The sequence below is a fragment of the Corvus hawaiiensis genome, chromosome 6, assembly GCF_020740725.1.
Source record: "Corvus hawaiiensis isolate bCorHaw1 chromosome 6, bCorHaw1.pri.cur, whole genome shotgun sequence".
NCBI lineage: Eukaryota > Metazoa > Chordata > Aves > Passeriformes > Corvidae > Corvus > Corvus hawaiiensis.
The window spans coordinates 11083554-11108052 of NC_063218.1; the positions used below are offsets into that span (position 1 = coordinate 11083554).

The window sequence follows — 24499 nt, forward strand, 5'->3', positions numbered from 1 at the left end:
GGACCAAAAAGTATTCTGAAGTGTTTCAGATAGGTGATTCAACAGCCTAACACTGAGTCTGCTGCCTGGCTGTCATGATAAGAACCAAGCAGCAGGTAGTGCAAAAGCAAGGAACACGATTTCAGCACAGCTGTTGCTAAACAAGTGTATTAAGAACAGATTACAAAATCAATGCTTCAGTTTTGACTCTGATTCTGTTGTTATATAGAATCTACTAGACACATTACCTGTGTGATAAAGGTTTTCTTCCAGGATCAGTAGGTGGATTACATGCACCAACAAACTGAATTCTCTCCAGTTTCACCCAGGTCTGGTCAGATGTACGGTAGAATCCTCCATGTTCCACCATCTGGAACAAAATAGTAAAAATAAAATCAAATCAGTGGAACATTGTATTCCCCTAAAAGTAGCTGTTGTGATACAGTTTACAGTTGCTTAAAAAGAAAAACAAACCTGTCTAATGAAGGATATGACTCTCTGTGTGCCATACTTATCCATATCTGGCAAGTTGATTTCATCACAGAACAGCACCAGCCACTTTCCTAACTGCACAGGAGCCAGCACCACTCCATTAGGGGTACGCCTGTATTCACAGTAGTGATCAAAAGTTTTCAACAGCAGTTCTGGAGTGGTAGCACTTGAAAAGTTGAGTCCAACCACCTTAAAAAGAGAACAGTGAAAAAAAAAAAAATTAAAATACACTAAGGCTTGAAAGAGAGCGTATCAAGAGTCCTGAAAACAGCTATGTTCAGCTGTTCGCAGTGGAAATATATCTACCATCCACATTACAGGTATATTACCATAAATATACAGGTATATACAGCCTATATACTCTTTGCTTCCCACTGTAGGTTCTCCATTTACCATGCAGCAGTGCATCTTGCCCAACCCTGTATTTTGAATATCACGGCCTCATGTAACTGTCATTCCACCTAAATATACAGAAGGATGAGAGCTACTCAAACAATTGCACAGGTTTTTAAATACTGAATGCAGCAATGTTCCTCTGTTACTAAAATGGCAAACAAAGAAAGCAGTTTTAGGCTAAGGAACTTGAGAAACGAATTTGTATTCTCCTCAACATGATTTTTATTTTTTGCTATATATACACATGACTGACTGAGGTGAAGCTACCACTGAGTTCTGGCTAGGAAATAATTTCCATGCTATCTTTAATCTTAAGAAGATTAAAGACTTGCTACTACTCTGTAATTCACACACACACATACACACACACACTCTCTCTCTCTCTTGTGTACCTCCATGTCAGGCAGAGCTCTGAGAGCACTGAAGAGGGTCATGGTCTTTCCGGAGCCTGGTGGGCCACAGAGCACCAGAGGTTTGTGCTCTGCCAGCCAAGTGTACAGCAATGCTTCATGCCGAACTGTATCTAGGGTTGGCACTACAACATCAGGAGCTGCAACTTTGTGTGTTTCAACTTCAATTTGAGGAACTTTGGATTGCCATGGCACCCATTCACCTGTTATGGACACCTAGGAGCACAAAAACATGATCAGACATTTTAGGACAGGAATCCAGCTAAACCTTAATTAATTTTTTAAAGTGACGTCAAATTTGATGTGTTTATTTAAACAAGCAGCTTGTTTGCTGAACTGTGAAACTGCAAAATTTAAAACAGTCTAGCAATTTATTCTCCAGGTTTGTCTTCAAAATCTAAAGCAAGCTTTTAAGAAAATGAAAGAGCAACACTTCTAGTACAAGAAATGTTTACCTCATAGTCAATTATAGGTATGTTGGGTGCAGTTGGCAGTGGCACAGTGGTGATTCTCCTAATGTATTCTCCCAGCTCTGCTCTCATTTTCAAACGACTGTCTCCAGAAAGAGACCATAGTATTGCATAGACCAGGTACCTCTGTAAGAAGCAGCAACAGCAGCTATTGGTTTGAGAGTAACGGAACGAAACTCAATGAGTAACTCAAATCTAGGCAAAACCAGGAGTCACTTAACAGCAGATTGCATTTACCTGGATGTAACGCTCCAGCTGGTCTATCTGCATCGGGAAGTCGGGATGGTTGGCATTGTACTGGGCCACGTTGCGGCAAGCTTGGTGCAGCATGGAGAACAGAGAGCCGAGGCAGCGCAGGCGGGTGAGGTCCATAATGTGCTCCAGCTTGAAAGCGTGTTCAAGTGCCTTGGTTACCAGGCCGTTGGATGTGAAATATGGCTGCATTATTGTTGCAGCATCTCTCTGAATCTGTTGGGGGAGACAAACACTGCTCAAAGCATTTGCTTCTCATTTGACTACCAGGCAGAAAGAAATGATTTTGTTTAAGGTTTGAAATGCTTCATATTTAAAAACCAAACCAAACCAACAACCAAAAAAAAAAAAAAAAAAACCCAAACCAACCAACCAGAAAAAGAAAAAATATGTAAAGAGGAAGTCAGCTTTTCTATGATAGGCTGTCATAAATTCTACATATGGTGTACCTGCGACACAAGCATTTTTACTACTTAATCTCATAATGTAATTCAAGTTATACCTGCAACATTGGGGATGCTGCTTCTTCTCCTTCATCTTCTTTGCCCTTTCGCCTGCGCTGAGCTTCCTCCTCACCTTCATCCAGAGGAATGCTTCTGAGTCTGGCCAGGAAATTATTGAATATCATGTCTGTACTGAGAACATCCTCACTGAACCAGACCATACCACACCTTGACACGGTAGCCAAAGTGGCATATTTCAGATCCTGTACTTCAAACATGATACGCACCTGAAAAACAGAAATTTAAAATGACTTTAAAACAGCCAATCAAGAGCAAAACAATACAAACCCTTTCCCTGAAAAAACAGAGACCTTTTAAAATATGCAAATTCGCATTTAGACACTGAATAATCAGCATCAGCATTATACTGTCCTAAGGTAAGTTCATCATTATTGACATTTACCGTAAGACTTAATTCACATTTTGTCTTACAGGGTCAGAGTAAGTGTAACATGAAATGTTTCCACAAAAACTCCTTACTCCAGCAAACCACAATCTGAACTCAGTATTACTTTGCTTGTGGTGAGAAAGAGGGACAACACTAGTAAATACTAAATTAAACTAACAAGCTTATATACAGCACATAAGCACAATGTAAAAAAAGTAACATTACATTTGGTGGGAGGCTGAGACGTTCTCCATTCGGCAGAGTCAGAAGTTTGTTGTCATCCAAAACAGAGTTCAAGTTCTCAACCCATTCAGGGTCTACATCACCATCAAAGATAATCCACTGGCGTTTTTGTAGTTCACCTCTCACGTTGTCTATGATTCTATATTAAAGGCAATAGTCATTGAAGTAGAGAATTAAGACTCAGTAAGGCGAGATTATCCTTGGCATAAATGTACCAGCCATTTTGCATTTGTACTATTAAAGACTTACTTTCTCAGGACATGGGTAAACAAGCCATCTGTCCATTCCCTGGTGTTTGGATCTAAAGTACCATAGAGGTGATCTTTGCTGATTGCTTTTGGATCTATAATGTGAGCGACACCTTCCACACCCTCCAGACGTTCAAGGGCCTTCAGAAGTACTCTCCAAGCCATGCTCTTTCCACTTCCAGAGGGACCAACCATCATCAAACCATGATTTATCTGTGTAATCTGATACAGCTGAAGAACCTGTGACACAAGAAATAACGTACCAATTAACTTCAGCAGTTAATCTAAGCTTTTAGGTATTGTTTGTTTAAGACAACAAAAATTTAAAAGCTTTCCACCTTTCATAATATAAAAGTAAATTTAGTCTTATACATAAACTTCAATTCCACATTTTCAGTTTTAGATTTTACCTTTTCAACCCACATGCCACCAACTTCTTCTCCATCACCATAGGTAAGGTACATTTCCTGACACACTTTTTTAAGTTCCTCTCTCAAGGCTGTCATCTCTCCACGGTGATACTGTACTCCAGGGAATACATCAGAAAGGAGACTGAACAGCAGTGGAATGTCTTCTGCAACCAGCTTTGGTACCATAGTTTCACATACACTTTGGATCAGAATCTGCAGAGAGAGAGTGAGACACATTTTATTTAAGATTTTTTTGTTAAGTTCACTTCACCAAATGTGTTTGACAAGGAATACTTCACTAAATACTTAACTGATTAGGTACCAGACCAGGGCAGTCTCAGTCAAAACAACCACTGACAGGGTTTCAACTTCGGAACTACCCAATGACTTCCTATTGATTTTCAGTTTATGCAAGTCTGGTTTTTCATGTCTCTTCAATATGCTTCTGGCATTAATTGCTGAGATGCTGAGCAGCAATAAGTGTCATAAGCACCACCTCATAGGAATGAATTTTTCACTACAATTCAGGGAGTTGGAAAACATGTTTAACTTGGTGCTTCTAAGCTATCAAATTACCTTTGGTAACTAACATTACTTTGTTCACATGGCTTAATATTAAATGGTAAACACTGACGGGTTAATTTCTTTGTTTAGTGTGCATCATCTATCACAGAAGCAGAGACTTTGCACACACATTACCTCTTGCTCTGGCAAGTTCTCAGCGATTTCTCCCTCATCAACAACTTCACCACGCTCTTCTTTCTCCCGCTTTATCTTCTGAATTCTCTCCCTCTTCACATTACCTGCACTAACCAGCACACTCTTCAGTGCTCTCAGGCCAAAATCGTAGTGACTTTGGGAGGACAACTGTTCATCACAAAGCCTAAGAAGCAAAAGAGGCAAAATACAATTTGATTCTCAGTATGAACCAACATAATACTCAGTAAATATCATTCTTTACTTGAAACTTTTGCTTGAAATGATTGCTGCACAATATGCTTAGTGAGTTGCAAAGATTATAGCTTTGAACTGTAAGTTCTATTGTTACTGACTGAAGCCAAACTTGTTACTCACTTGAAGAATGGTACTATCTTATTGGCAAGAACTTCAGCTGTACGGAAACCCTGGGAGTACAACATGACCTGGGCAATCAACTGACGGTCTGGTTTTGTCATTGCCAAGCTACGGAACAACTTCTTCAAATTGTCAGGCAGATTAGATCTGCCTGCATAGCCAGGATTCATGGTGATGAAGATTGCCATGTCAGGGCTCACTTTGACTTGTTTGTTCAGCAGTTCACAGGTAATGGGTGTTGCAGCTGAAAAGAGAGTGTATTTAGTTATACCTGAGTCAGTAATCAATCACTCTGAGAACTGAAGTCATACTTTATCCTATTTTAGTTTCCTACAGTAATGGACAGCAGGTTCTCCAATACTGCAACTCAAACAATATAAATTTCTACCAGCTGAAAGTTACATCAAATATTTAAGCTTTGACATAAAATAGCTTCATCCTTGCATTATTTGCAAGAAATGTAGCTTAGCAACAAAACAGCATGAAGGATGTTAGAAAAGAATTACATACTCTTGTCATAGTTGGGGTTGGAATGCTCTCGCAATGCTTCCTGGATGCACTGAACTTGCTGTGAAACTGCAGAGAGCATTCTCTCCTCCAGTCTGTTGAACTCGTCAAAGCAGCCCCATGCACCCACTTGGCAAAGTCCCACAAAGATGCGCCCCATTGCCTGCACGAAGAGGGGAAAATTCACTCAATTGCATCGTCAAAGGAAGCAGAGAAGAGCACTTTACACAATGCATCCAAGGCAGGAAGAAGCTGTGTTTAATTGTAGGGTACTGTATTTGTAGTATTGTAGAGTTATGAAAGGGTTCTGACATTCAGCTTTCACTGCTTCACAGAACCACAGAAGACAACCATAGCTCTCTATTACTCCATACTGTACTGCAGTGTGTTCCAAAACAGGCAAACTAAGTCCACTGCATAATGTTTTGTCTGCTGATACCAATAACATCACGTGCAGTACTAGTCCTTTATCACAAGGAGGATATAAGAACTACAAAACATTTCAGAAGAGGAAATTGAATGGCCAGAGTATGATAACCTTTCCACATAAAGAACAACCTTTAAGGTAAGATTCTGTAGAAGGCAACATGAAGGAATATGATGGAGGTCTAGAATCTACTGGTTTCAGATGAATAGGAATAAATTATTCACTGTCTTTTCTACTACAAGAACATAGGAATCATTAAAAAAAGACAAAAAGAAGGTGCTTTTTCATGAAGTGCATAGTAATAGTGCACAGTAGAACAATTCGGTAAAGATGTTATAGAACCAAGTGTGCAAGTGGATTGAAGGGGAGAAATAGTACATGAAGAAACGTTCACGGGAGCATGAACAGAGTAATACTTTTCCAGTGGGACTCCTGATCCTCTTAACTGCCAGAGGGAGGAAGGGAGCTGGGGCAAGGAAGGATCACATTATTGGTGATTTTTATACTCCCTAGGCATTTTCTTACAGTCACCCCTGTGAGCCAAATGCTGGCTTAATGGAATCCTGATCTGGTCAAAATATAGCTGTACAGAAAAAAGCCCACACATGGCCAACCTGGCAGAGTCTGAAAAGTTCAGTGATTCCTTGTCCATGTTTTACATTATTTTTTATCTATACACTTGACCAAAGTTTTCATTTGGAGACAATTTGCTGTGTTACAGTTTACAGAATCATTTCATCTGGTTCTCAGTTTGAAGATGTCATTCATCTTCAAATATCTGGATAAATTTTCTTAGTTCTGAAGAATTCTTCACATGATGAGATAAACTGCACATCTGTGTTGTAAAGGATAATTTGGTAAAGTGCAGCTACTTCAGCAGTCTCACACTCGCATCTGTTCCTCATTAAACCAGTACTATCAATGCAAACTACATAGTTTAAAGTTACTTTCCTAAAACCAGTCTTAAGCCCCTGCCTTGTACTTCCTTTCCCTCCATTTGCTGTTACAGAACTACCTGTTCAAAAAACCCAGAACCTCTGCTCTAGCAGTGTTCTGCCCCACTTCTGCTTTAGGCATTTTTTTGTTACAGAGGTTCTATATGACCCATAGACACCAGCTCAGTTAAGACTTACAGATAATCACCTTGAAAATAAACACTGCTGGCTGTTTCGGAGTTCTGAAGAGATTCCTACTGCTTGTTAATGAAGACTACATTGTTTCAATCAAACAGCTTACCTGGAAGTCAAATGTTTCATCACAGTTGAAAACCAACACAAAGCGGCCAAGCTGATGCCCAAGAGCTTTAACAGATTCTGTTTTACCAGTACCAGCAGGACCTGTTTTTGAAATGGGATGGACACACTTTAGTGTTTATCATCTGAGCAGCACTGCCAACTCATGCAATCTGCCAGCATGCGGATTCTGAAGGTGCCTGTTCAAGAGGGTTCAACTGAAATCTAAAACTGTTCCAACTTCCCCCGAAACACCATTTTGTTCTTTGGTATCTTAGTTATAAGTGTTTTGCATGTTTACATTAACACTGTATTGTGGGAGTGCACATCCTTTCCCCAGTCCACCCCCTAAACCCCATCCCAGGCCACACTACAGTCTCAGGAATGCTTGTTAGGCCTTGGCCTACATTAACGGCACCAGTTAGCTCCCCTTGAGCTTATCAGAAACCCTGTCTGCTCCCACAACATCTGTTGTCTAATGAGCTCCTGTTTTTCAATTCATAGCCTTGAGACTTACATTTTTTCTGTCTGAACAACAGACCAAGTAGAGTAATATTTTTGTTGTTCGACTTTTCAAGGAACATTCTAGTAACCAACTCGGATTGTGGTCAGGACGGAAATTTAGTGATGACTAAAGCCAATAATTTTGCAACTCTATAAACAGTGGTCCTAAGACCCTTTGAGATCTCCTGGACTGCAGCAGGCTGTGACCAGGATTGTGGGATGCCTCTTGGAGCTTGTGATCTCTCCAGTTTGCAATGGAGGATTGCCATTGAAAGCTGACAACTGAACCTGGGCTGATACCCCCCACTCCTTGAGACCCAACCCTTCATTTGTGGAGAGATGCAAAGCCATCCACTGAATTCAAGGGGAATTTTTCATAGGTATACCTTTGCACATACTTCATGTCTGTGTGCCTCATGAGTGTTGCCAATTTAGGTCTATAACTAAGCAAAACTTTTTGTCAAGTTACTGCTCTGCTTACAGAAAATCCTACTGAATAATTTTGTTTTAAATTAATCAATTGTTCAAGTACTGCTATTATTGTACTGATTAAGTAATGAAATACTGCTAAATCCTTCAGACCTAAACTTGATCCAGTCTGAAGCTAAGTTTGGCAAGGGAGTCCACTCTGACCCTTTTGACCCAATGGTAGTTTTTCTTACCCCTCTGCATCCCTTACTGTTATCCCTGCTTATCCTTGTGTCCCTAGTCTCCACATAAACCATCCTAGATTGCTTTTAATCAGATTTTTCCTTGTGTGCTTGATCAATACAGTAATAGAATGAATCTTGCCATAGAATTTGTTGTGCTTTTACAAATTCATATTAAACCTGCCTTTGCTGATACCTCACTGGTGATTCTTTAAGTGACCTAAACCACTCATTCTCATATGTATTAGAGAAGGTAAGAATTTTATACACTTGTCTCACAAACTTACCAAATGGTGATCCTCCAAGTCTTGCCTCCAGGGCTTGTGTCATTGTCAGGTAGCAGCGGTCAGTGAGAGGAGTCTGTACCAGCTTATCCTGAACCCCGAGGTACTCAAAACCATAGTTGAATTTGGCATTTGCCATCTGAATGGAGAGCTGTTGCAACACATCTGTCTGCTTTGGGTCAAAGTAGAACCGCATTTGGCTCAGCCACTCGAAAGATTTGGAGTTGTCGATCTTGCTTTTGATCAGTGATCTTGTAACATCTCTCTGGTGCACCAACTCAGTGATCTGGAGAATGAAGGTAACTCCTTAAGACCACAGCAATACAAGCCAATAAAGACAGGACTCCTATAGCTTCTCAGATTGGCACAGTGAATTGCCATCACTTAGAAATCATGACCTAAAACCAGCCTCTGCTTTAAAATCTGTTGCTACAAAGCCAAAACTAACCATGTTGCCTACTGTTAATGACTTTCATAGTTTACAGCAAAGCACTCTGGTCCAGTTAGCCTGTTAATCTGTTACACTACTGAACTCAGTATTTTACTTGCCAGAAATCAGGTATTTCCCTCTAGAAATAACCCAGGATGATTTTAGCTCTCCCCCCACCCCCAATCCCTATCTAAAAACAAAAGCATATCATAGTTAAAATAATAACCAGCTTAACGATGCATTTCAGATTTGAATGAAAAAATCAGTAACTTCCATACCTGGAAGATCCAGTTTGAAGGTCAATTCACTGAGCTAGTCTGTAATACGCTATCAGGCATTAAGCTGACTAGAGTGAAAAACTACCACCCCTACATTAAGGATCAGGCCTTAATGTAATTGCTTAAATCGCACAAAACCTTTTCCTAGAGGAATAGTAATTAGACTGATCAACTTGTTCATTAAAATTAAAAAATGCTCACCTGTAAACCCCAGAGATGAAAGGTTTTTACTTACCAAGTGCTCCAGTTTCCTTCTGCGAAGGGGTGGCTGCTCCATCAGCACAGAGTCTGCCAGGACGTTGAGTGTGACCTCAACATTGGCTAGGACAGACTGGAGAGGACTGTTGTCTCCACCTCCACCATTGAGGGCTGACTCCACATTCTCAGACCATGCAATCTGGGCTGACAGTACAACAAGCTGAGCCTGTGTAAAAAAACCTCATCAGACAGTTTTCCTTGCTAAAGTAACATACTGAAGCATATTGAAGTGTTCCACATTAATACCTGGTATTTGTCAATCCAAGAGATGTAGACTGCTGGATCAATTGAAGTTGCTTTTCCAAAGATTTCTACTTCAGTAACAGACTCCGCAAGCAATTTAGCAAGGGTCACTCTCATTTCTTTTTCAACAAGAGTGAGCCACTCATTGATCTTGGGATGTTCTGTGATGGAGACAGGTGTTTTGAACAGCACCTGCAAGAATTAAAAGTTTAAGTCAGTCCACATTCCCTTATTTTCAGAATTTTATTTAGAAAGAAATACTGCAGCTATACCTCCTCTCCTTCACGTGAGGATATCCCAAGAACCACAGAATTGTCTTCATTGAGAATAATGCTAGAAACTCCAGCAAACATTTTCTTGAAGTGTTTCTGCAACTTAGCAACATTTTTGCTGTTTCCAATGATTTCAAGCAAGTCTTCATCACCAACAAAGTAGAATCTATTAATCACATAAAATTAGATCTGTATCAGAACTCCAACTATCATTTTTAATTTATGATTTATGATTCATCCATGGCCACTACTAACAGAAGTAATTGACAACCATTTTCCCAACATTGCAAGACTGCATGAACCATAAATTTGCCAGCAGTTATACCTCAGTGCTACCATTAAGTTCAAATGGTCTGTACCATGTGGAAGCGTATCCACACTCCATACTGCGGATCATTTTCTTTACTTATCCATCTCTGAAATACCCAAAGTAGAGTTTGGGATTGAACTGTCCTACCAGCCAGGGAGAACTCCCACTCAGTACCCTCCTCACCCTTATTATCTTATGCTAAGTGACAAACTAGTTGAGGACTACAGGTAAGTCAAAATCAATGACCTAAATACTGGACTGTGACAATTTAGACACTGTCCTTCAATCAAATGGCAGAAGAACCTCTTAAGTTTGCAGAAATCAACTGCAATAGCTCCTTAGACAATATCCACATCCTGCAACCAGCCACAGATGGGCAAATAAGGGAAGTTTTAGTCCCACTTCCTGAGAAGTAGCTATAACTAAATCTGTAAATGGTTGTAACATCTCATGCATATGCAACACAGAACTGGCAGAGGCTTTACAGAGCAGTACACCAATTCCTGCACAGAAACATCAGATTACTTCAAGAGTCAACTTCTTACCGAGGGAAAGAGGATCTCTCCCTTTCCAAGTATTCTCCCAGTGCTTTCTGTATCTTCCCAAGTAAGTCTGCCAGTCTCTCTAATGATCTCTGCACACCTTGAATGTTAAGAACATCCATCACAAGTGGAGATTTGGACACCTTTTTCATAAGTGCCAAAAATTCAGTGCTGATGCTGCAAGTAAAATAACACAATACATTAGTGCAAACTCAGTAACCACAGGCCTGAAGAACACCAAAGTTATTTATCTCTAAATGACCACTCCACCTCTAACAGCTGCAGAGGCTCTAGGGAACACAAGCCTAAATTCCCCAAATACCTCTTTATCTACCTCAAGCCCACAACTTGCAACTTCTTTGCAGTGTTCAATCTACCAATTCCAGAGCAGAAGGTCTACTTTTCTTTACTTCCTGAAGAGATGCATAAATCTGATTCTTTGATCTGACTGGAAGTGTGTCGAATGAGTAAGTGTGATCAGACCAACTTAAAAGAGAGGAAGTAAATAATGCTTAAAGGGTGAGATTAAAGGCTGCAGCAACAGAAATCAGCCTGATTGTTGCAGCCACAATGCCAGAAAAACCCTTGAAGTAGCTGACATGAACTAGCAAGGAAAACCACCTGAGTCCCTACCATCTTCTAAAAATTACACATCAGCCTGTTTACTATAAACCTTTTTCTCTCATAGTTGCACCTCCTTGCTTGATGAACTTTTATCTAGAGCAGCTGTAATCCAGCTGGACCAAATAAGAATGCAGTCAGTATTTCAACTCGGAGAGTGCTACAGTGAGTCATGAAGTTTCAGGCCTACCCACATGGTGCTCCAAGGGAGGCAAGAAAAGAACAAAACAATTAAAAAGTTACCTCTGGAACCGCTGGGTCTCCACAGGCAGCAAGTGTTTGATGTCTGCACTGCCAGTAAAGATACCCTCCAGGTAAACCCATCGCCTCTGGACATCTATCCAGACATCAAAGAGTGCCATGATACGGTTCAGCTTATCTTCCCAGCTAAGGGCATCTTCCTCAAACACCTGAAGTTTAAACATTGCATTAACATTCCTTTTAATATTATCAAGTGTTTGACTACTAATAATTATTAGAGGAAACATTTTTTTGATAGTTACAAAGTATGCATATACAATTAACAGTTGGTCAACTTTAAACAGTGAATATAGTCCCTGCTGACAAAAATCTAAACTAAATAAAAGGGAAAGGCAGAAATACACAAAAATTCTTTAGCTTTGTTCTCCATTTTACCTTGTAGTATGGTGACAGCTTCATAGCAGACACGCTGTTAATGTGCTCCTTGACTTTGTTGAAAAGGTCATCCCATCCACGAATCAAACGACACTTGTTCTGGTAATTGACCAAGTCCAGCTCGTAAGTGTTCCACACTTCTCTTATCTGAAGAAAAAGATGTTTAAAGTATGACATCAATCATTTCTGCTCCAACAGAGTTACAAAGTTGAAATAGAGTAATCAGATTTTATTTTTTTTACCCAAAGATTCTGGGTTTACGCTCAAACTTTTGTTAATATTTATTGAGACTATGATGCAGTTCAAGGTGGGGTCCTTGCAGTCACTACCAAGAATTGCTTTTCCCAAATAATGTGAGTTTCATCAGAGGAAGTTTCCATAGCTTTAAACTGTTGCCCAAAACACAGCATTTCATGGAGTCTTGGCACTTACTTCAGCTTAGAGTGACAAGTTTACTACACAAGTAGCCACCTAACAGCAGCCCTCTGATTTGCTATTACATGCATACATACAAGAGCTGATACTAGCCTGTTTCAAGAACTCTTCCAAAGCCATCTCTCCCTGAGCCACAAGCAGAACATCTTTGACGATTGCTTCATTTCTCTGTAAGTCGACATCCCAGATCTGGCCCAGGGTCAGTTCTGAGACAACCCAGTTAACATGAAGCCTCTTCATCAGTTGTTTCCAGTGTCGGTCTTTAAGTGCCTCGGATTTCAGTTCGATAACTAACATGTTTATCTACAGAAGACAAAGAAGCAATTACATCTTTGAACTTGAATATAAAAGACATCCATTTCAGAAATGAGTGTAACTTACCTTCATGTAGCCCTTCAGAAGTCTCTGAACATACTCATAGGAGGCATACTGTCGCAAGCGGGCAGGGAAGTTTTTCAATTGGTTCAGCAGACCATCCAAGTTTTGTCGAAGCTGTTATCAGTAACATAAAAGCAATGAAATCTTTCTCTACAAGTCCATGCACATAACCATGCAAGTTACCTATATATTTGTTACAGAAAACTCTCTCTAAAGAGACACTAGCAACAGGACAGCTCTTTTAAGTGTTATCCGTATTTGCCTAAGATGTGGTTACTCTACAGCCGAGAATGTAATTTTATTGGTCTGACTGAGATTTATGATGTAGTCTTGTCACAGGCAGTTAGTTTATAGCTTAGTGTTCTTTCTACTCTTTACCGCCTGAGCACTGAACTAAAATTGATGGTGTTTACCTGACTGTATAATGAAGTTTCCCTAATGAGGTCCAACAGCCTATTTAAAAACAGCAGTTTCTTCTCTGTAGATGCAGTCCAATCTCAAAACTATGGAAACTGCATAAATCCCCTGTAAGATTACTTAAATTATGACAAATCCTGTGAATAATATTTAGTTTAGCCTCAGAAGAAACATGCTTGCAAGTATTGCTACCAGAAAGCCGGGGGTGGACAACCCGGTGTGCTGCGACCTTCCTAGAGAGCGTCCTGCAAAGCATCTTCCAGGGGCCGTGGCAGGCCTCCCTGGGCAGCAGGGGATTTCAGCAGGTGTAGCAATTTCTCAGCTACAAGTGATTCCAGCTCTTGTGATTCAGCTCTTTGTGAAATCACCCAAGGTGAACTCAGGGACAGAGAGACAGGAGCCCCATTTGGCAATTCCACAGAGGTAGCTTTAATTGTCCAGCAGCCCCTGTGAAGGGGAGGCCAGGGACAAAGGCTCCCTACTGAGGGGCAGAAATAGGGCCTTTTATGGGAAAGGCAGGGGGTGGGGTAGAAACCAACTAGCCAACTGGGTACAGGCTGTTACCATATAGAAACAAGGCATGCTGGGGGTGGTTCACTTTGTCACCATGACCCAGAGGAACGTTGCTTATCTCCGGGGTAAGTCTTTTTGCCCTGAGGCCTCTCTCCTCCAAGGGAGTGCAGAGGGCTCTTGTGCCAAGGGCTCCCAGCCCTCCACACACGAGAAACTGAAGAAGGTACCTAAACACTGAAAATGATCCAGACTGACAACTGAGCATGTCTATCTCAAGAGGCCTAATTTCTAATTTGCATATATTTGTGGCAGGTAACCACAGGCCATGTGTTGTTCAAGTACACAAAAGTGAAGTACCTTGCGAGGCTGTACTGAGACCCAGGGTTGTTCTTTCATTTGATCGATCTGTTCCCAGACCTTAGAGAGTTCAGACCAGACACCTTTGAGATCCTGCAGCTCTTCAAGGGCTACCTGTAGTAAAGAAGGTATCAAACATCAGCAGTTATTCTTAATTTCTTCAAAGTCATTAGCATGGGTGAATTAAACAAAATATTTCTAATCCATCAAAAACCTTCAGACAGCTTGCCAATTCAACAGAACTGCAACAGCAAGTGACCAAGATGAGATTTTTCCATCTCAGGTCACATAATAGTTTCAAAAGAATAAGACAGTTAAGGAAGAGATCACAGACAATCCCTGAAGGCTAGAACTGAGTCAGTGTGGAGATTATGCCCTGATGTTAGTACAGCACACACTACAAGTCACTCTCCTAGGGGAGAAAATTATGGAACTGAAACATTTTAATCCCAAACTGCCGAGAAAGTGTGTGAGCAAGTTGTACCTGGACGCGCTCTTCACTGCCACTGAGCAGTCCAGTATCTGTTAGTTCCAGAGCTTCCTTGGCCTTCGCACACTTCTCACGGTCATCCTTCAGCCTGCCGAATTTTCCTTCGTAAATGGTAAGAGCTTGAAGAGCCTCCTCTGGACGCAGGTTTCCCTAAAGTTTACATGGGATACATGAATCCAATAATCCTACAGTTACGCTGAAGGCAAGTTAAAAGCGAGGACTAAATATAAATGTTAGTTTGTCTCATTATTTTTCCATTTTGCTGACAGTAAGGCAACATACTAGTCCACAGTAAATCTTATCACATTTTTACATGCAGTTTTTGGCTTTACTAAAAAGCATTTCAGGGGAAAAAAAAAAACCAGGCAAAAAGCAGCTTGCTCCTGAATCCTCCTTCATGCATACCTCTGACATATACTTGTTTCAGACAAAGCTCTATTAGTCACTGAAGTCATTCACTTTTCTGCACCTAACAGAGGCCCATGTATTAAGGGTAAATTTCCCGCTGCAACTATTGCCAAAAATCAACACACTGACAGGTTATTATATAACCCTTAAAAAGACTTCTACTATCACCTAAAATGAAAAACTGCAAAAAAAGCATAAAAACAAACTCCCTACTTCTTGCTGAATGCAGAAAATCTACCACATTTACTGAATATTAGTCATCACTACTTACTGTTACAGGCTTTGTTTTCTCCCAGTCTGTAAGCAAGTCAGTTGTTCGGCTCTCCACTGCACGATCCTCTTGAACTATTTTCATCTGCAGATTTGCTACTTGTTGTTGAATGGCAGAATCCTTCCTACGCATGATGTCATTAAAGGCACCCCATTCTCCTTCGATGTTGTCAATGTACAGCCAAGAGGAAGGAAACTGGAACCGTTGTTTCTCAAGCAAGCGCTGACCATTGCGATAAAGCTACAAGACACAGTGGTTTTAAGTTAAAAAGACAAAACTTAAGCTGCAAGACTAAATAAACATACTTCAATAAATGCTCACTATAAAGCTCACAGGATTTTTCAGAATATGAAGTTCAAGCCTGTTTTTAAGAGAACTTGAATATCATGAAGCTGCATCTTAAGAGCTAAGCCTGACATTTCCACAAGTCAGAACCCACTAGCAAAAGACAACAAACATACCTCAACTTGCTTTTCAAACTGTTTGATTTTGCGTTTCAAGGACTGCACGTATGTGATGAATGTCACAGCATCTGATGTGCTAGCAGTGTCCACGGAATGCTGCTCCAGCTCTTGACGGGACTGTTAAGGGCACAAATCAGTGTTTTAGCATTCTGTAACAGTTGATCTGAAAGTGAAAAACTGGAATTATGACTTTTCTTACCTTAGAAATTTGTGAATGAAACTCTGTCATATTCTGACCAAGCATCTGGCCAAATTTGCTAAGCACTTCCTTGTGCCAGGAGTCATACTTCAAGTTCACCTTTGATTGTACCTACAAGTGAATAATGTTACATAACAGTTATTTGTCACCCTTGTTATTTTCTGTTATACACCTATTCTGAAATTCAATGCATTTATCACAAAAAAAAATTACAGTTTCTTACCTTGCCATAGTCTATGACAACAGGTCCAAACTCCTTTCTGGTTTCTGCATTGTCAAATGTTCCTCTTGCCTTTCTTATCTGAACTAAAAGGGCCTGCCACTTATTCAGGTCTTCTCCAAGACGGTTGTATATATTTTCAGCCTGCATATCCCACAGACACTGGTACTGCAGCCAAACCTAATGGAGGTATTTCACAATGTTCAGAACTTCCCCAGGATATTCCAAAAGATGTGTTTCCCTCTAACCCCCAGGAAAACTGAAAGTCCACATTCATTTTAGCTGTACCATTATATCCTCTCAGCCTCCTACCTTGACATACTGCTCCACTTCAGTCACAATTCCCATGACAGCTGAGTATGACTCCTCCAGAGCTGCAGGGCCATCAGGCATCCTTGTCAATGCATTACGATAGAATTTCTCTTCCTCAGACAGCTCATAGTGCACTCCAACCTAAGAACCACAGTTATACTTGTGACATACATGAATTTCCCGAGCACTCAGGTATGGTTTTAGAGCAGCACACTAATATATTGAGGACAACTAATGACAAGGTGAAAGCAATTGCTCAGACTTAGATACCGCTTTGTTACACTTACCTGATATCTCTGACTTTGAATTCTTGGCAGCGACAGAATTACCATCTTCCAAGAAAACATTTCTTGGTAAAGTTTGTATCTACAGTCTTCAATTGGTGGATTCAAGTATATCACCTGGTTGGTTATTCTTAGTTCATGTACAATGTTCTGCAGAAACAGTAAAAACACCCAGTTTTACTGGCAGGTACTGCTACATATAGACAAGAATTTTGGACTTCAAGAAGCAATTTTCAAAAATAAACTTGCATTTAAATGGGAAGAGGAAAATATTTCTCCAAAAACAGATGCAAAATAAATATTTATCTCCCATATAAGGCTCAGAAATAATTTATGCATTAATTGACAATAAGAAAAAAATCTAATTCAAGAAAAAAAGAAACCCACAGGAAAACTTACTTTGATCTTGGGTTCACCACCAGGCTTATGGCTCACTTGAGGAGCGTCTGTATCCATGTCAACTTCTGCTTTGTCATCTGCCTGTCCCAGAAGAACCTGGGTCCAGGCCCTCAGTCCAGCTTGCAAACGAACACCCAGGATTCTTTCAATCTAAAGAAAATAAGGCACATTGGAGGAAAAACCTGCAGATTCACTGCATGAAGATCCTTGCTATCAATATATTCTGACACCAGGCACACTCTAGCACCTCGAAGAACCAAGTGCTCCTATACTAAGCCATTCCAGCACCAGAAGGGGCTTACCAGAAGAGAGCTGGAGAAGGACTGTTTACTAGGGCTTGTAGCAATAAGACAGGGGATAATGGCTTTAAATTGAAAGAGAGGAGGTTTAGATTAGGTATTAGGAAAAAATTCTTCACTGTGATGGTGGTGTGGCACTGGAACAGTTTGCCCAGAGAAGTTGTGGATGCCCCATCCCTGGAAGTGTTCAAGGCCAAGCTGGATGGGGCTTTGAGCTACTGAATCAGTGTCATCACTGCCCATGGCATGGGGGCTGCAACTAGATGATCTTTAAGGTCCCTAGCAAGCCAAACTATTCTCTGATTAAAGAGGTTTAGGACTAGATGATCTTTAAGGTCCCTAGCAAGCCAAACTATTCTCTGATTAAAGAGGTTTAGGCGTTTTGGTAGATTTTCACTGAATATAATTCAAAGCTTCTCCTGGTCCTTATGGACTTTAATATACTGAAACCTTTTTAACTGTATTGAAGTTGGCCTAGTGACCAATAACCTGAAACTTAACAGGCAGAACCAAACAATATGATGGCTACCAGAATAGCAAATTTCCACCACCCTTTATCTACCTTGCTCCCCAGCATCTTTTAGGCAGTCAAGCTGTATCAAACCTTTTTCTTCAAAAGACAAAACTCCCCTTGAATTAACTGATCCCAAAAGTCAACAGCAAAAAAACCCCAACATAGGTCTTGCATCTTCTGCATACCAAAAATACACTGAAAATTTCAGGGAATGAGAATTTTCCCCTGGGTGACTAAAAAGAGAATAATCGAAGTATATTTTGCACCTGAATAAAACGTTACCTCTACACATATACTACTCCTTCATCTGCAACCTACCTCCATATCCAGCTTATTGACCCAGATTGGCAAATTTGAGTATGAATGAAGATTTAAATCATCCACAGCTTTCTGAACTCTGTTCAAGATTTCGGAGAAAGTCTTGTGATCATACATGCATGTTTCCAATGATCTGACTTCCAGGTCTATCTTCTCTTCAATAATGAGCAGATCATCCACCTGAGATAGTTTAGGAAAAATGGGATGTTTGACAGGTTAGATCAAGGAAACAATAATTACTCAGTAACAGTTAATCACATGCCTTTATTTGGATGCAGCAGTCAATCAATTTTAGCAATATCAAATGAAAATACCACTGCTAATACCAATTTTAGCACTACTAAAAGATCCATCCAGCTGATCAATTTGTGCTGACTCAATCAACTACTTAACCCAAGAGCTGCAGAACTGGTTTTCAGCTATCCAATGACACGTTTGGATAACCACACATTACTGAACTATAAATGTAAAAATTCTGCAGAATTTGAAAGATAACACAAACCTTTTCCTGGAAACTGAAGACAGTCTCGGCCAAGCGCTGTACATATGGATCAAGTTTGTATGATTCCCACACAAGTGCAATTCCTTCTGCAATCAAAGCCTGCACCTCTTTCTTCAAGCCAGCAACCAGCAGTGAGATAGTATTACGCTCTTCTACTTTCTCACATGTTCGCTCGTATGTGCGGACACTTTCAATTAGAGAAATAGCAAATGGATAGAGCTGATTTGCTTGGTGAGCTTTGTTGACAATTGCTAGTGGGACACGGAAACCAAGCCACTTCAGGTTTCGGACTTCTTTTGAAAGTGTAATTATTTCTGGGAGAAAGTTGACTTTCAGTTTCAGGACATTTCCAGTTCGACCTCGAACACGAGTGCTTTCGATGGTGAAAATGCGACCAGACACACCAAGGTTGCGTTGCTGAACTTTTCGTGCCCAGTCATCAAAGATCTCCTGAGTGTTGAGCTTCATGCGGAAGCTATCTCCATCCTGCTTTAGCTTCTGACCTTCGACATGGTTCTCCCAGCCTTTGCCAAGAACATCCTCCACACGCTTCATGTAAGCAGTGAGCTGCCTGTCAATCTGTTTTGCCCAAATTATAGACCCAGACACAGGAGGCAAGTCACGAACATGACTCATTTTACACGCTTGACTCTGTGGGTACTGTACTTTAAACTTGTCATGAAGAGACTCAATGTCATCTTTCACACGCTGGATCAATTGTGTTTGGTATTCACGAATGGCACCACGAATGTGAGGTCTGACAAACAAGGCGTTAAACCGGGAGAAGATTCTGAACATTTCATTGGCATTCTTTGCTGTACCGAGCTGGTCTCTCAAACGGGCTGTTATTCTTGTTTCAACTCTATCAATTCTTTCATCGTAGCGCTTCATTGCTGCCTCCCAGGCTTCTGTACCTTCTTTGGAAACATCTAATCCATCTACTTCCTTAACATTCTCATAAGCAAGATTGACTTCTTCAATTGCATTAGCATCTGCAGCATCAAAAAGGACTTCTGCTACTTTCATATCTTGTGGTTCAGGTACCTCTCCTTGATTTTGCTGGGCAACAGCAGTTACCTACATTAGAATCACAGTTTAGTGAGTTGGATACTTCAGAATTTCCCTGGAAGTAGCAAAATGCAGTTGGTTCTAAAAACATTGCAAAAACCCCCTAACAATCAGTGATACATTCTTAATAAACTTTCGGTCATGCTTCAGATTTAACTTCCAGTAGGAATAGGGCAGCACAGTTACTTTACAAACTTCCGTTACTGTGCAGCATAAGCTCATTTTCCACCACGGTTTAGCCAAGTTCAAGGATTTAAACACTTATTAATCTCCTCTGTATTATGTCTAGACTTGCTGTGTTTATTAACATGAGCATGTATTATGCAATGTAAGTCAGAATTAAAGCTAAGCCTATTAGCAAGGGTTCAAAACTAAACTGGTTTTGGAAGCAAACATGGAAACTGAACGTCACTATTGTGTTGGTAACTTCAAGTAATAGTAACACTCTTGAAGAAGCCACACAGATTGCCTGTTTGGTAACAACCAAGATTACCTGAGGTCGCAAGACTCTCACAATGACTGCCCTCAGCTGTTCATGTTGACGCCTGAATTTCCTCATTTGATCAAGACGACTCTGGAGTTTCCTGTGAGCAGGATTGATGCGCCACACCATCTTCAGGTTTTCTTCCCTTTTTCTTTTCACAATATCTCTCAGCAGAACTTGTAGCTTCTCATATTCATCGTCCCAGGTTTGGAATACCTCAAAGCATGCAACCATTACCTGAAAAAAGTTTTAGAACAGGAACTTTAGCTCCCAAATTAAATGCTTCCTGAAAGTCACTGTCCAATGCAAAACCACAGCAACCAGTTTCACAAAACCATGAACACACCTTTTCAAATTCTTCATAGGCAACATGCATCAGTTTTCTTGTTCCCAACACTTTAAGCAGCTGAGAGCTCAGATCTCTTGAAATAGCCTCCACTAAACGCAATGCCCTTTGGATTGGGTATTTTGTGTTCCTGATTTTTCTCAAATGGGTAAATATTGCAACAAGGGCCTGCCTGATTTTGTCCAGCTCCGTAGCAGACAGCAAGTCATTCAGTGGAAAGTCTTTCATCAGTGGATTATAGTCATTCACGGTTTCCAGTGCCTGTTTCAGACCTAAACGGAAAAGATTTTGAATATAACTTTTCATTTCCTTGACCAAAATCTCTATCTGTAACTACTCCAAGATTCTTCTTAACAGCATTGTTCTTTGTACCGCAATGTTAAAAATTTTTAAAAGCTTAACTGTAGGACGTTTGTGAAAAATGTCATTGAGTAAGTATTTTACCTGTGTCTGTATCAAAGCTGACAGTTGCATGAAAACGTTTGCCATGTTTTAGAATGTCCAGAGTCAGCAGAACTTCTGGGCTTTCACGTTTTTCCTGAATGCGGTACAGAGCCCGTTCCAAATTTAACCAGAAACTTATCTCCTGCAATGCAGTGCCTGATGCAGGATCTCGATCTAATTTGGTCACCTTCGAAGTAATGGAGAGAAAGAGAAGGGAGAGAGAAAATAGTTTAATTTATATGCTTCAATTGCAAAAACTTGCTGTTACTAAATATAATTGAAACACATAACAACCGCTAGGTTTTAATAACGCAACCTCAGAGTTTTGGCACTTATTCTTTGAAAAGTGTAGGAACTGCATGCAACATATGACGAGTGTAATTCCAGAGATCCTAAAGGTCGGTTTTAGAACCCCCACATAACAATCTTCAGCACAGCCTAAAAATGTCACCTGCCTGCTTTCCTGAGCAGTGTCTGTATTCTGGTTAAGAGCAGATGAGCCAGGCAAGACAACAAATGTTTTATGCTCTCAGGTAAGGAAAGACAACTGTTCCAGAGCAATATGTGTTTACTGTGGACACAGAGGCAACGAACCCAGAGTACTATCTGAGATGCTAATTTTAAGTAACACCAGCAGAACAGCAGTTCTTTTGAAAAGTAACAGGCAGAAGTATGAGATTACAAGATGGGGCTGCAGCAACAACTGTGAAGTGGTTGTGCATGCACCAGGGGCAAGTAATGAAACAAGCCAGTAAGATGTACTCCTCTCAATCTCATGTAAAGATCTGAAGAATAGTTACAAAATTCACGGTTACTGCCAGTTACTTGAGTCTATTCCAATATGTATAAAACAGTCATAGTCTTGGCTATTTGTACAACAATTTAGACTAGATTCCAAGTTTAGACTAAGCTTAGCCTAATTTAGACCAGTGTCTTCTGGTGACTGAGAAACCTGGTCTCAGATCTTCAGAGTATCCTGCATGAAACAGCATTTTACCAGTAAACTATGAAGAAGATACATGGTACTACATAGAAGTTCTTATTACTTAGTTGTTTTTCTTTTCCTGTTCTTTATTTGGTTACCTTTTGTATTTCTCTAATCCAGCGGTTGACTCCAGACTGTAACTGATTGAGGAACAATGGATCCTCAGCCTTCTCACCAAAATCTGTAACCTTTGGTTTTTCTCCACGTTCATAACACTGCTTGGCAACGTTAGTAATGGTCGCATGAATTGGCAGACTGATCTCTGGAATTTCAATATTTTGCTGCAAATGCAAGAGGCCCATTTCAAGCTCTGCAATCTTTTTCTCAACTGAAGGAGCCATCTTATCTCCATCCCTGAAAAAGCACAGACATTTCCATATAAGAAGCCAAACCAAAAACCATACATAATGCATTCAGACCTGAACTGCTTCTCCAGAGGCAGCAACAGCATCATATGTGTTTGTGTGCTTAAACAATTCAAGTGATTCACCTTGAAGAGTCACTGTTGTTTGGGGTTTTTTTAAATCATTAAACACTTTACTTCATGAGCACAGAAATGCAGCATTTATACTGAATTACCTGTCTGCTTTGCCAGATTCTCGGATATAGGACTTGAAAAAGGGAGCAACAGCATTGCTAATGAAAGAGTGCAATGTTTCATATGGAGAATCTTCACTGAGAGTGAGCACTCTGAGCTGGGAAGACACTGGTTTGTCGGCATCGATCACTGCTGTACGTTTAATGAACGCCAGGCTATGGAACAGAGAAGAGAGTTACTAACTAATCATCTGAAATTTAAATGACACAATAGCTTTAATCTAACTGCAAGTTCAGGAGTCAAATGGTAACCTGCATCATCATACTTCACAATCTTTCTCCTAAGAGACTTGAACACAAGTCTTCCAAATCAATACATCTTTACTGTTCGGTAATAAGCAAGCTGAGCTATCAATAAGGACTCTGAAGTAAGGGCACACTAAAGAAACACACATTTTACAAAGCTCCAGAGTCAAATATGCCTCAGGATAAGTCACAAATATATAAGAGTCAGACATAACCAAAGATTATGGAACTCAAGTTGCGTACATGACAGTTGCATGTATGTCAAAATTAGTAAAATTTTGTTTCTTTAACCCCAGAGATAGAAATCCTAGGTCCACTCCTTTCAGCCTCATGACACACCCTTTTTTAATGAGAGCCTCTACCTTGAAAAGCTATTGTCCCACTTGAATAAAAACACTGCCTGAAAGGACTAGGTAAGCCAGAGGTAAATTTGTAGGTAAAATAGGTACATCTGCTTGTGGTTTTACATTGAGTAGAAATGTCAAGATCTATTTCACTAATTCACCTGTTTGACTTTATTCCATAATGAATGTCAGTGCTGATACTGTAGGAAATGAACTCTTTTTCTTCTTCTCCTTCATCTCCCACATCCTCTGCAAAAAAATATAGTACGCAAGAAATACTTAATTTCTAACACATTTGCCACTCCTTCTCAACCATCTTCTGCTATTACCAGACTATTTTCTAACCTTTAAGTTCCACACCAACTTAACTAAATTAGGTCAAATGTAGCTTTGCAATATCTCTCAGATGCAGAATGGGTTCACTGTCTTTTAACAAAACTCCACTAAGATTTAGGTTGCTATAAAAAGTAATAAAATATTTCAGTAAGTGAATTTTAACTCATTCTGAGAGAGAAATCTGCAATACAGACCGTGCATTTATTTGCTGAGACATGTTGCCAGGACAACTATGCTTCAGTAAGGACATTAAACAGCTGCTTTTTCCTTTCAAAGGTGGCTTTGTATTTTCAGACTTCTACTTTGAAAATGATTTGGAAATTAAGTCTCTGAACAAAAAAAAAATCTGACAGAACAAAAAGCCAAGCCATGGAAAGTACTCAGGCATTAGCACAGTCAGTGCATCACAGATGATGTAATTGCTGGGGATGCAGGCAGTCGTGCTGCAATGCAGTGATTTCAGTGCAGAAGGTTACTCCCTGTAGGGGGACACACTCTCACTGGACACATTACAGCAGACTCTGTCCTGCTCTGATTTCGTTTAGCCCTTAGGAGATACAGCCCCAGGGTGTCACATCTGTGGCCCCAAGCACCAGAACCCTGGTCAAAGAGCAACATGGCACTCGAGACCACAGGAACCCATATGAGAGCTGTTGGCAGGCTGGGGAGCTGGTGATACCAGAGAGCAGCTTTCATTATGCAGAAATAAGGCTTCTGTTTTATTGTACTTGTAATCAGTAATCTACTTCATGCCATGTAGTCCATGGACAAGCTTCAATAATAACAACATTGTTTTTAATAGTGTCAGAC

The 24499-nt window shown here is 40.3% G+C and overlaps 1 protein-coding gene across 1 annotated transcript in view; it reads right to left on the reverse strand.

Annotated features, from left to right (window-relative positions):
- The window catches only part of DYNC1H1 (dynein cytoplasmic 1 heavy chain 1), a 45898-nt gene that overhangs the window by 19435 nt on the left and 1964 nt on the right, over positions 1-24499 (reverse strand). The window contains exons 2-40 of the mRNA XM_048306995.1: positions 23515-23602; positions 22746-22919; positions 22265-22520; positions 21182-21368; positions 20738-21009; positions 20401-20628; positions 18840-19916; positions 18338-18517; positions 17207-17356; positions 16811-16957; positions 16524-16664; positions 16215-16391; positions 15992-16102; positions 15790-15909; positions 15329-15568; positions 14644-14799; positions 14160-14273; positions 12876-12986; positions 12588-12797; positions 12060-12206; positions 11667-11833; positions 10806-10979; positions 9951-10116; positions 9682-9870; positions 9413-9601; positions 8473-8755; positions 7036-7136; positions 5376-5535; positions 4866-5109; positions 4491-4674; positions 3792-4004; positions 3383-3621; positions 3116-3272; positions 2502-2729; positions 1985-2215; positions 1733-1873; positions 1260-1493; positions 454-660; positions 228-349 (exon numbers count right to left, since the gene is read on the reverse strand). Of these exons, the coding sequence (XP_048162952.1) occupies positions 228-349; positions 454-660; positions 1260-1493; positions 1733-1873; positions 1985-2215; positions 2502-2729; positions 3116-3272; positions 3383-3621; positions 3792-4004; positions 4491-4674; positions 4866-5109; positions 5376-5535; positions 7036-7136; positions 8473-8755; positions 9413-9601; positions 9682-9870; positions 9951-10116; positions 10806-10979; positions 11667-11833; positions 12060-12206; positions 12588-12797; positions 12876-12986; positions 14160-14273; positions 14644-14799; positions 15329-15568; positions 15790-15909; positions 15992-16102; positions 16215-16391; positions 16524-16664; positions 16811-16957; positions 17207-17356; positions 18338-18517; positions 18840-19916; positions 20401-20628; positions 20738-21009; positions 21182-21368; positions 22265-22520; positions 22746-22919; positions 23515-23602 (7915 nt within the window). The remainder of the gene's footprint in view (positions 1-227; positions 350-453; positions 661-1259; positions 1494-1732; positions 1874-1984; positions 2216-2501; positions 2730-3115; positions 3273-3382; positions 3622-3791; positions 4005-4490; positions 4675-4865; positions 5110-5375; positions 5536-7035; positions 7137-8472; positions 8756-9412; positions 9602-9681; positions 9871-9950; positions 10117-10805; positions 10980-11666; positions 11834-12059; positions 12207-12587; positions 12798-12875; positions 12987-14159; positions 14274-14643; positions 14800-15328; positions 15569-15789; positions 15910-15991; positions 16103-16214; positions 16392-16523; positions 16665-16810; positions 16958-17206; positions 17357-18337; positions 18518-18839; positions 19917-20400; positions 20629-20737; positions 21010-21181; positions 21369-22264; positions 22521-22745; positions 22920-23514; positions 23603-24499) is intronic.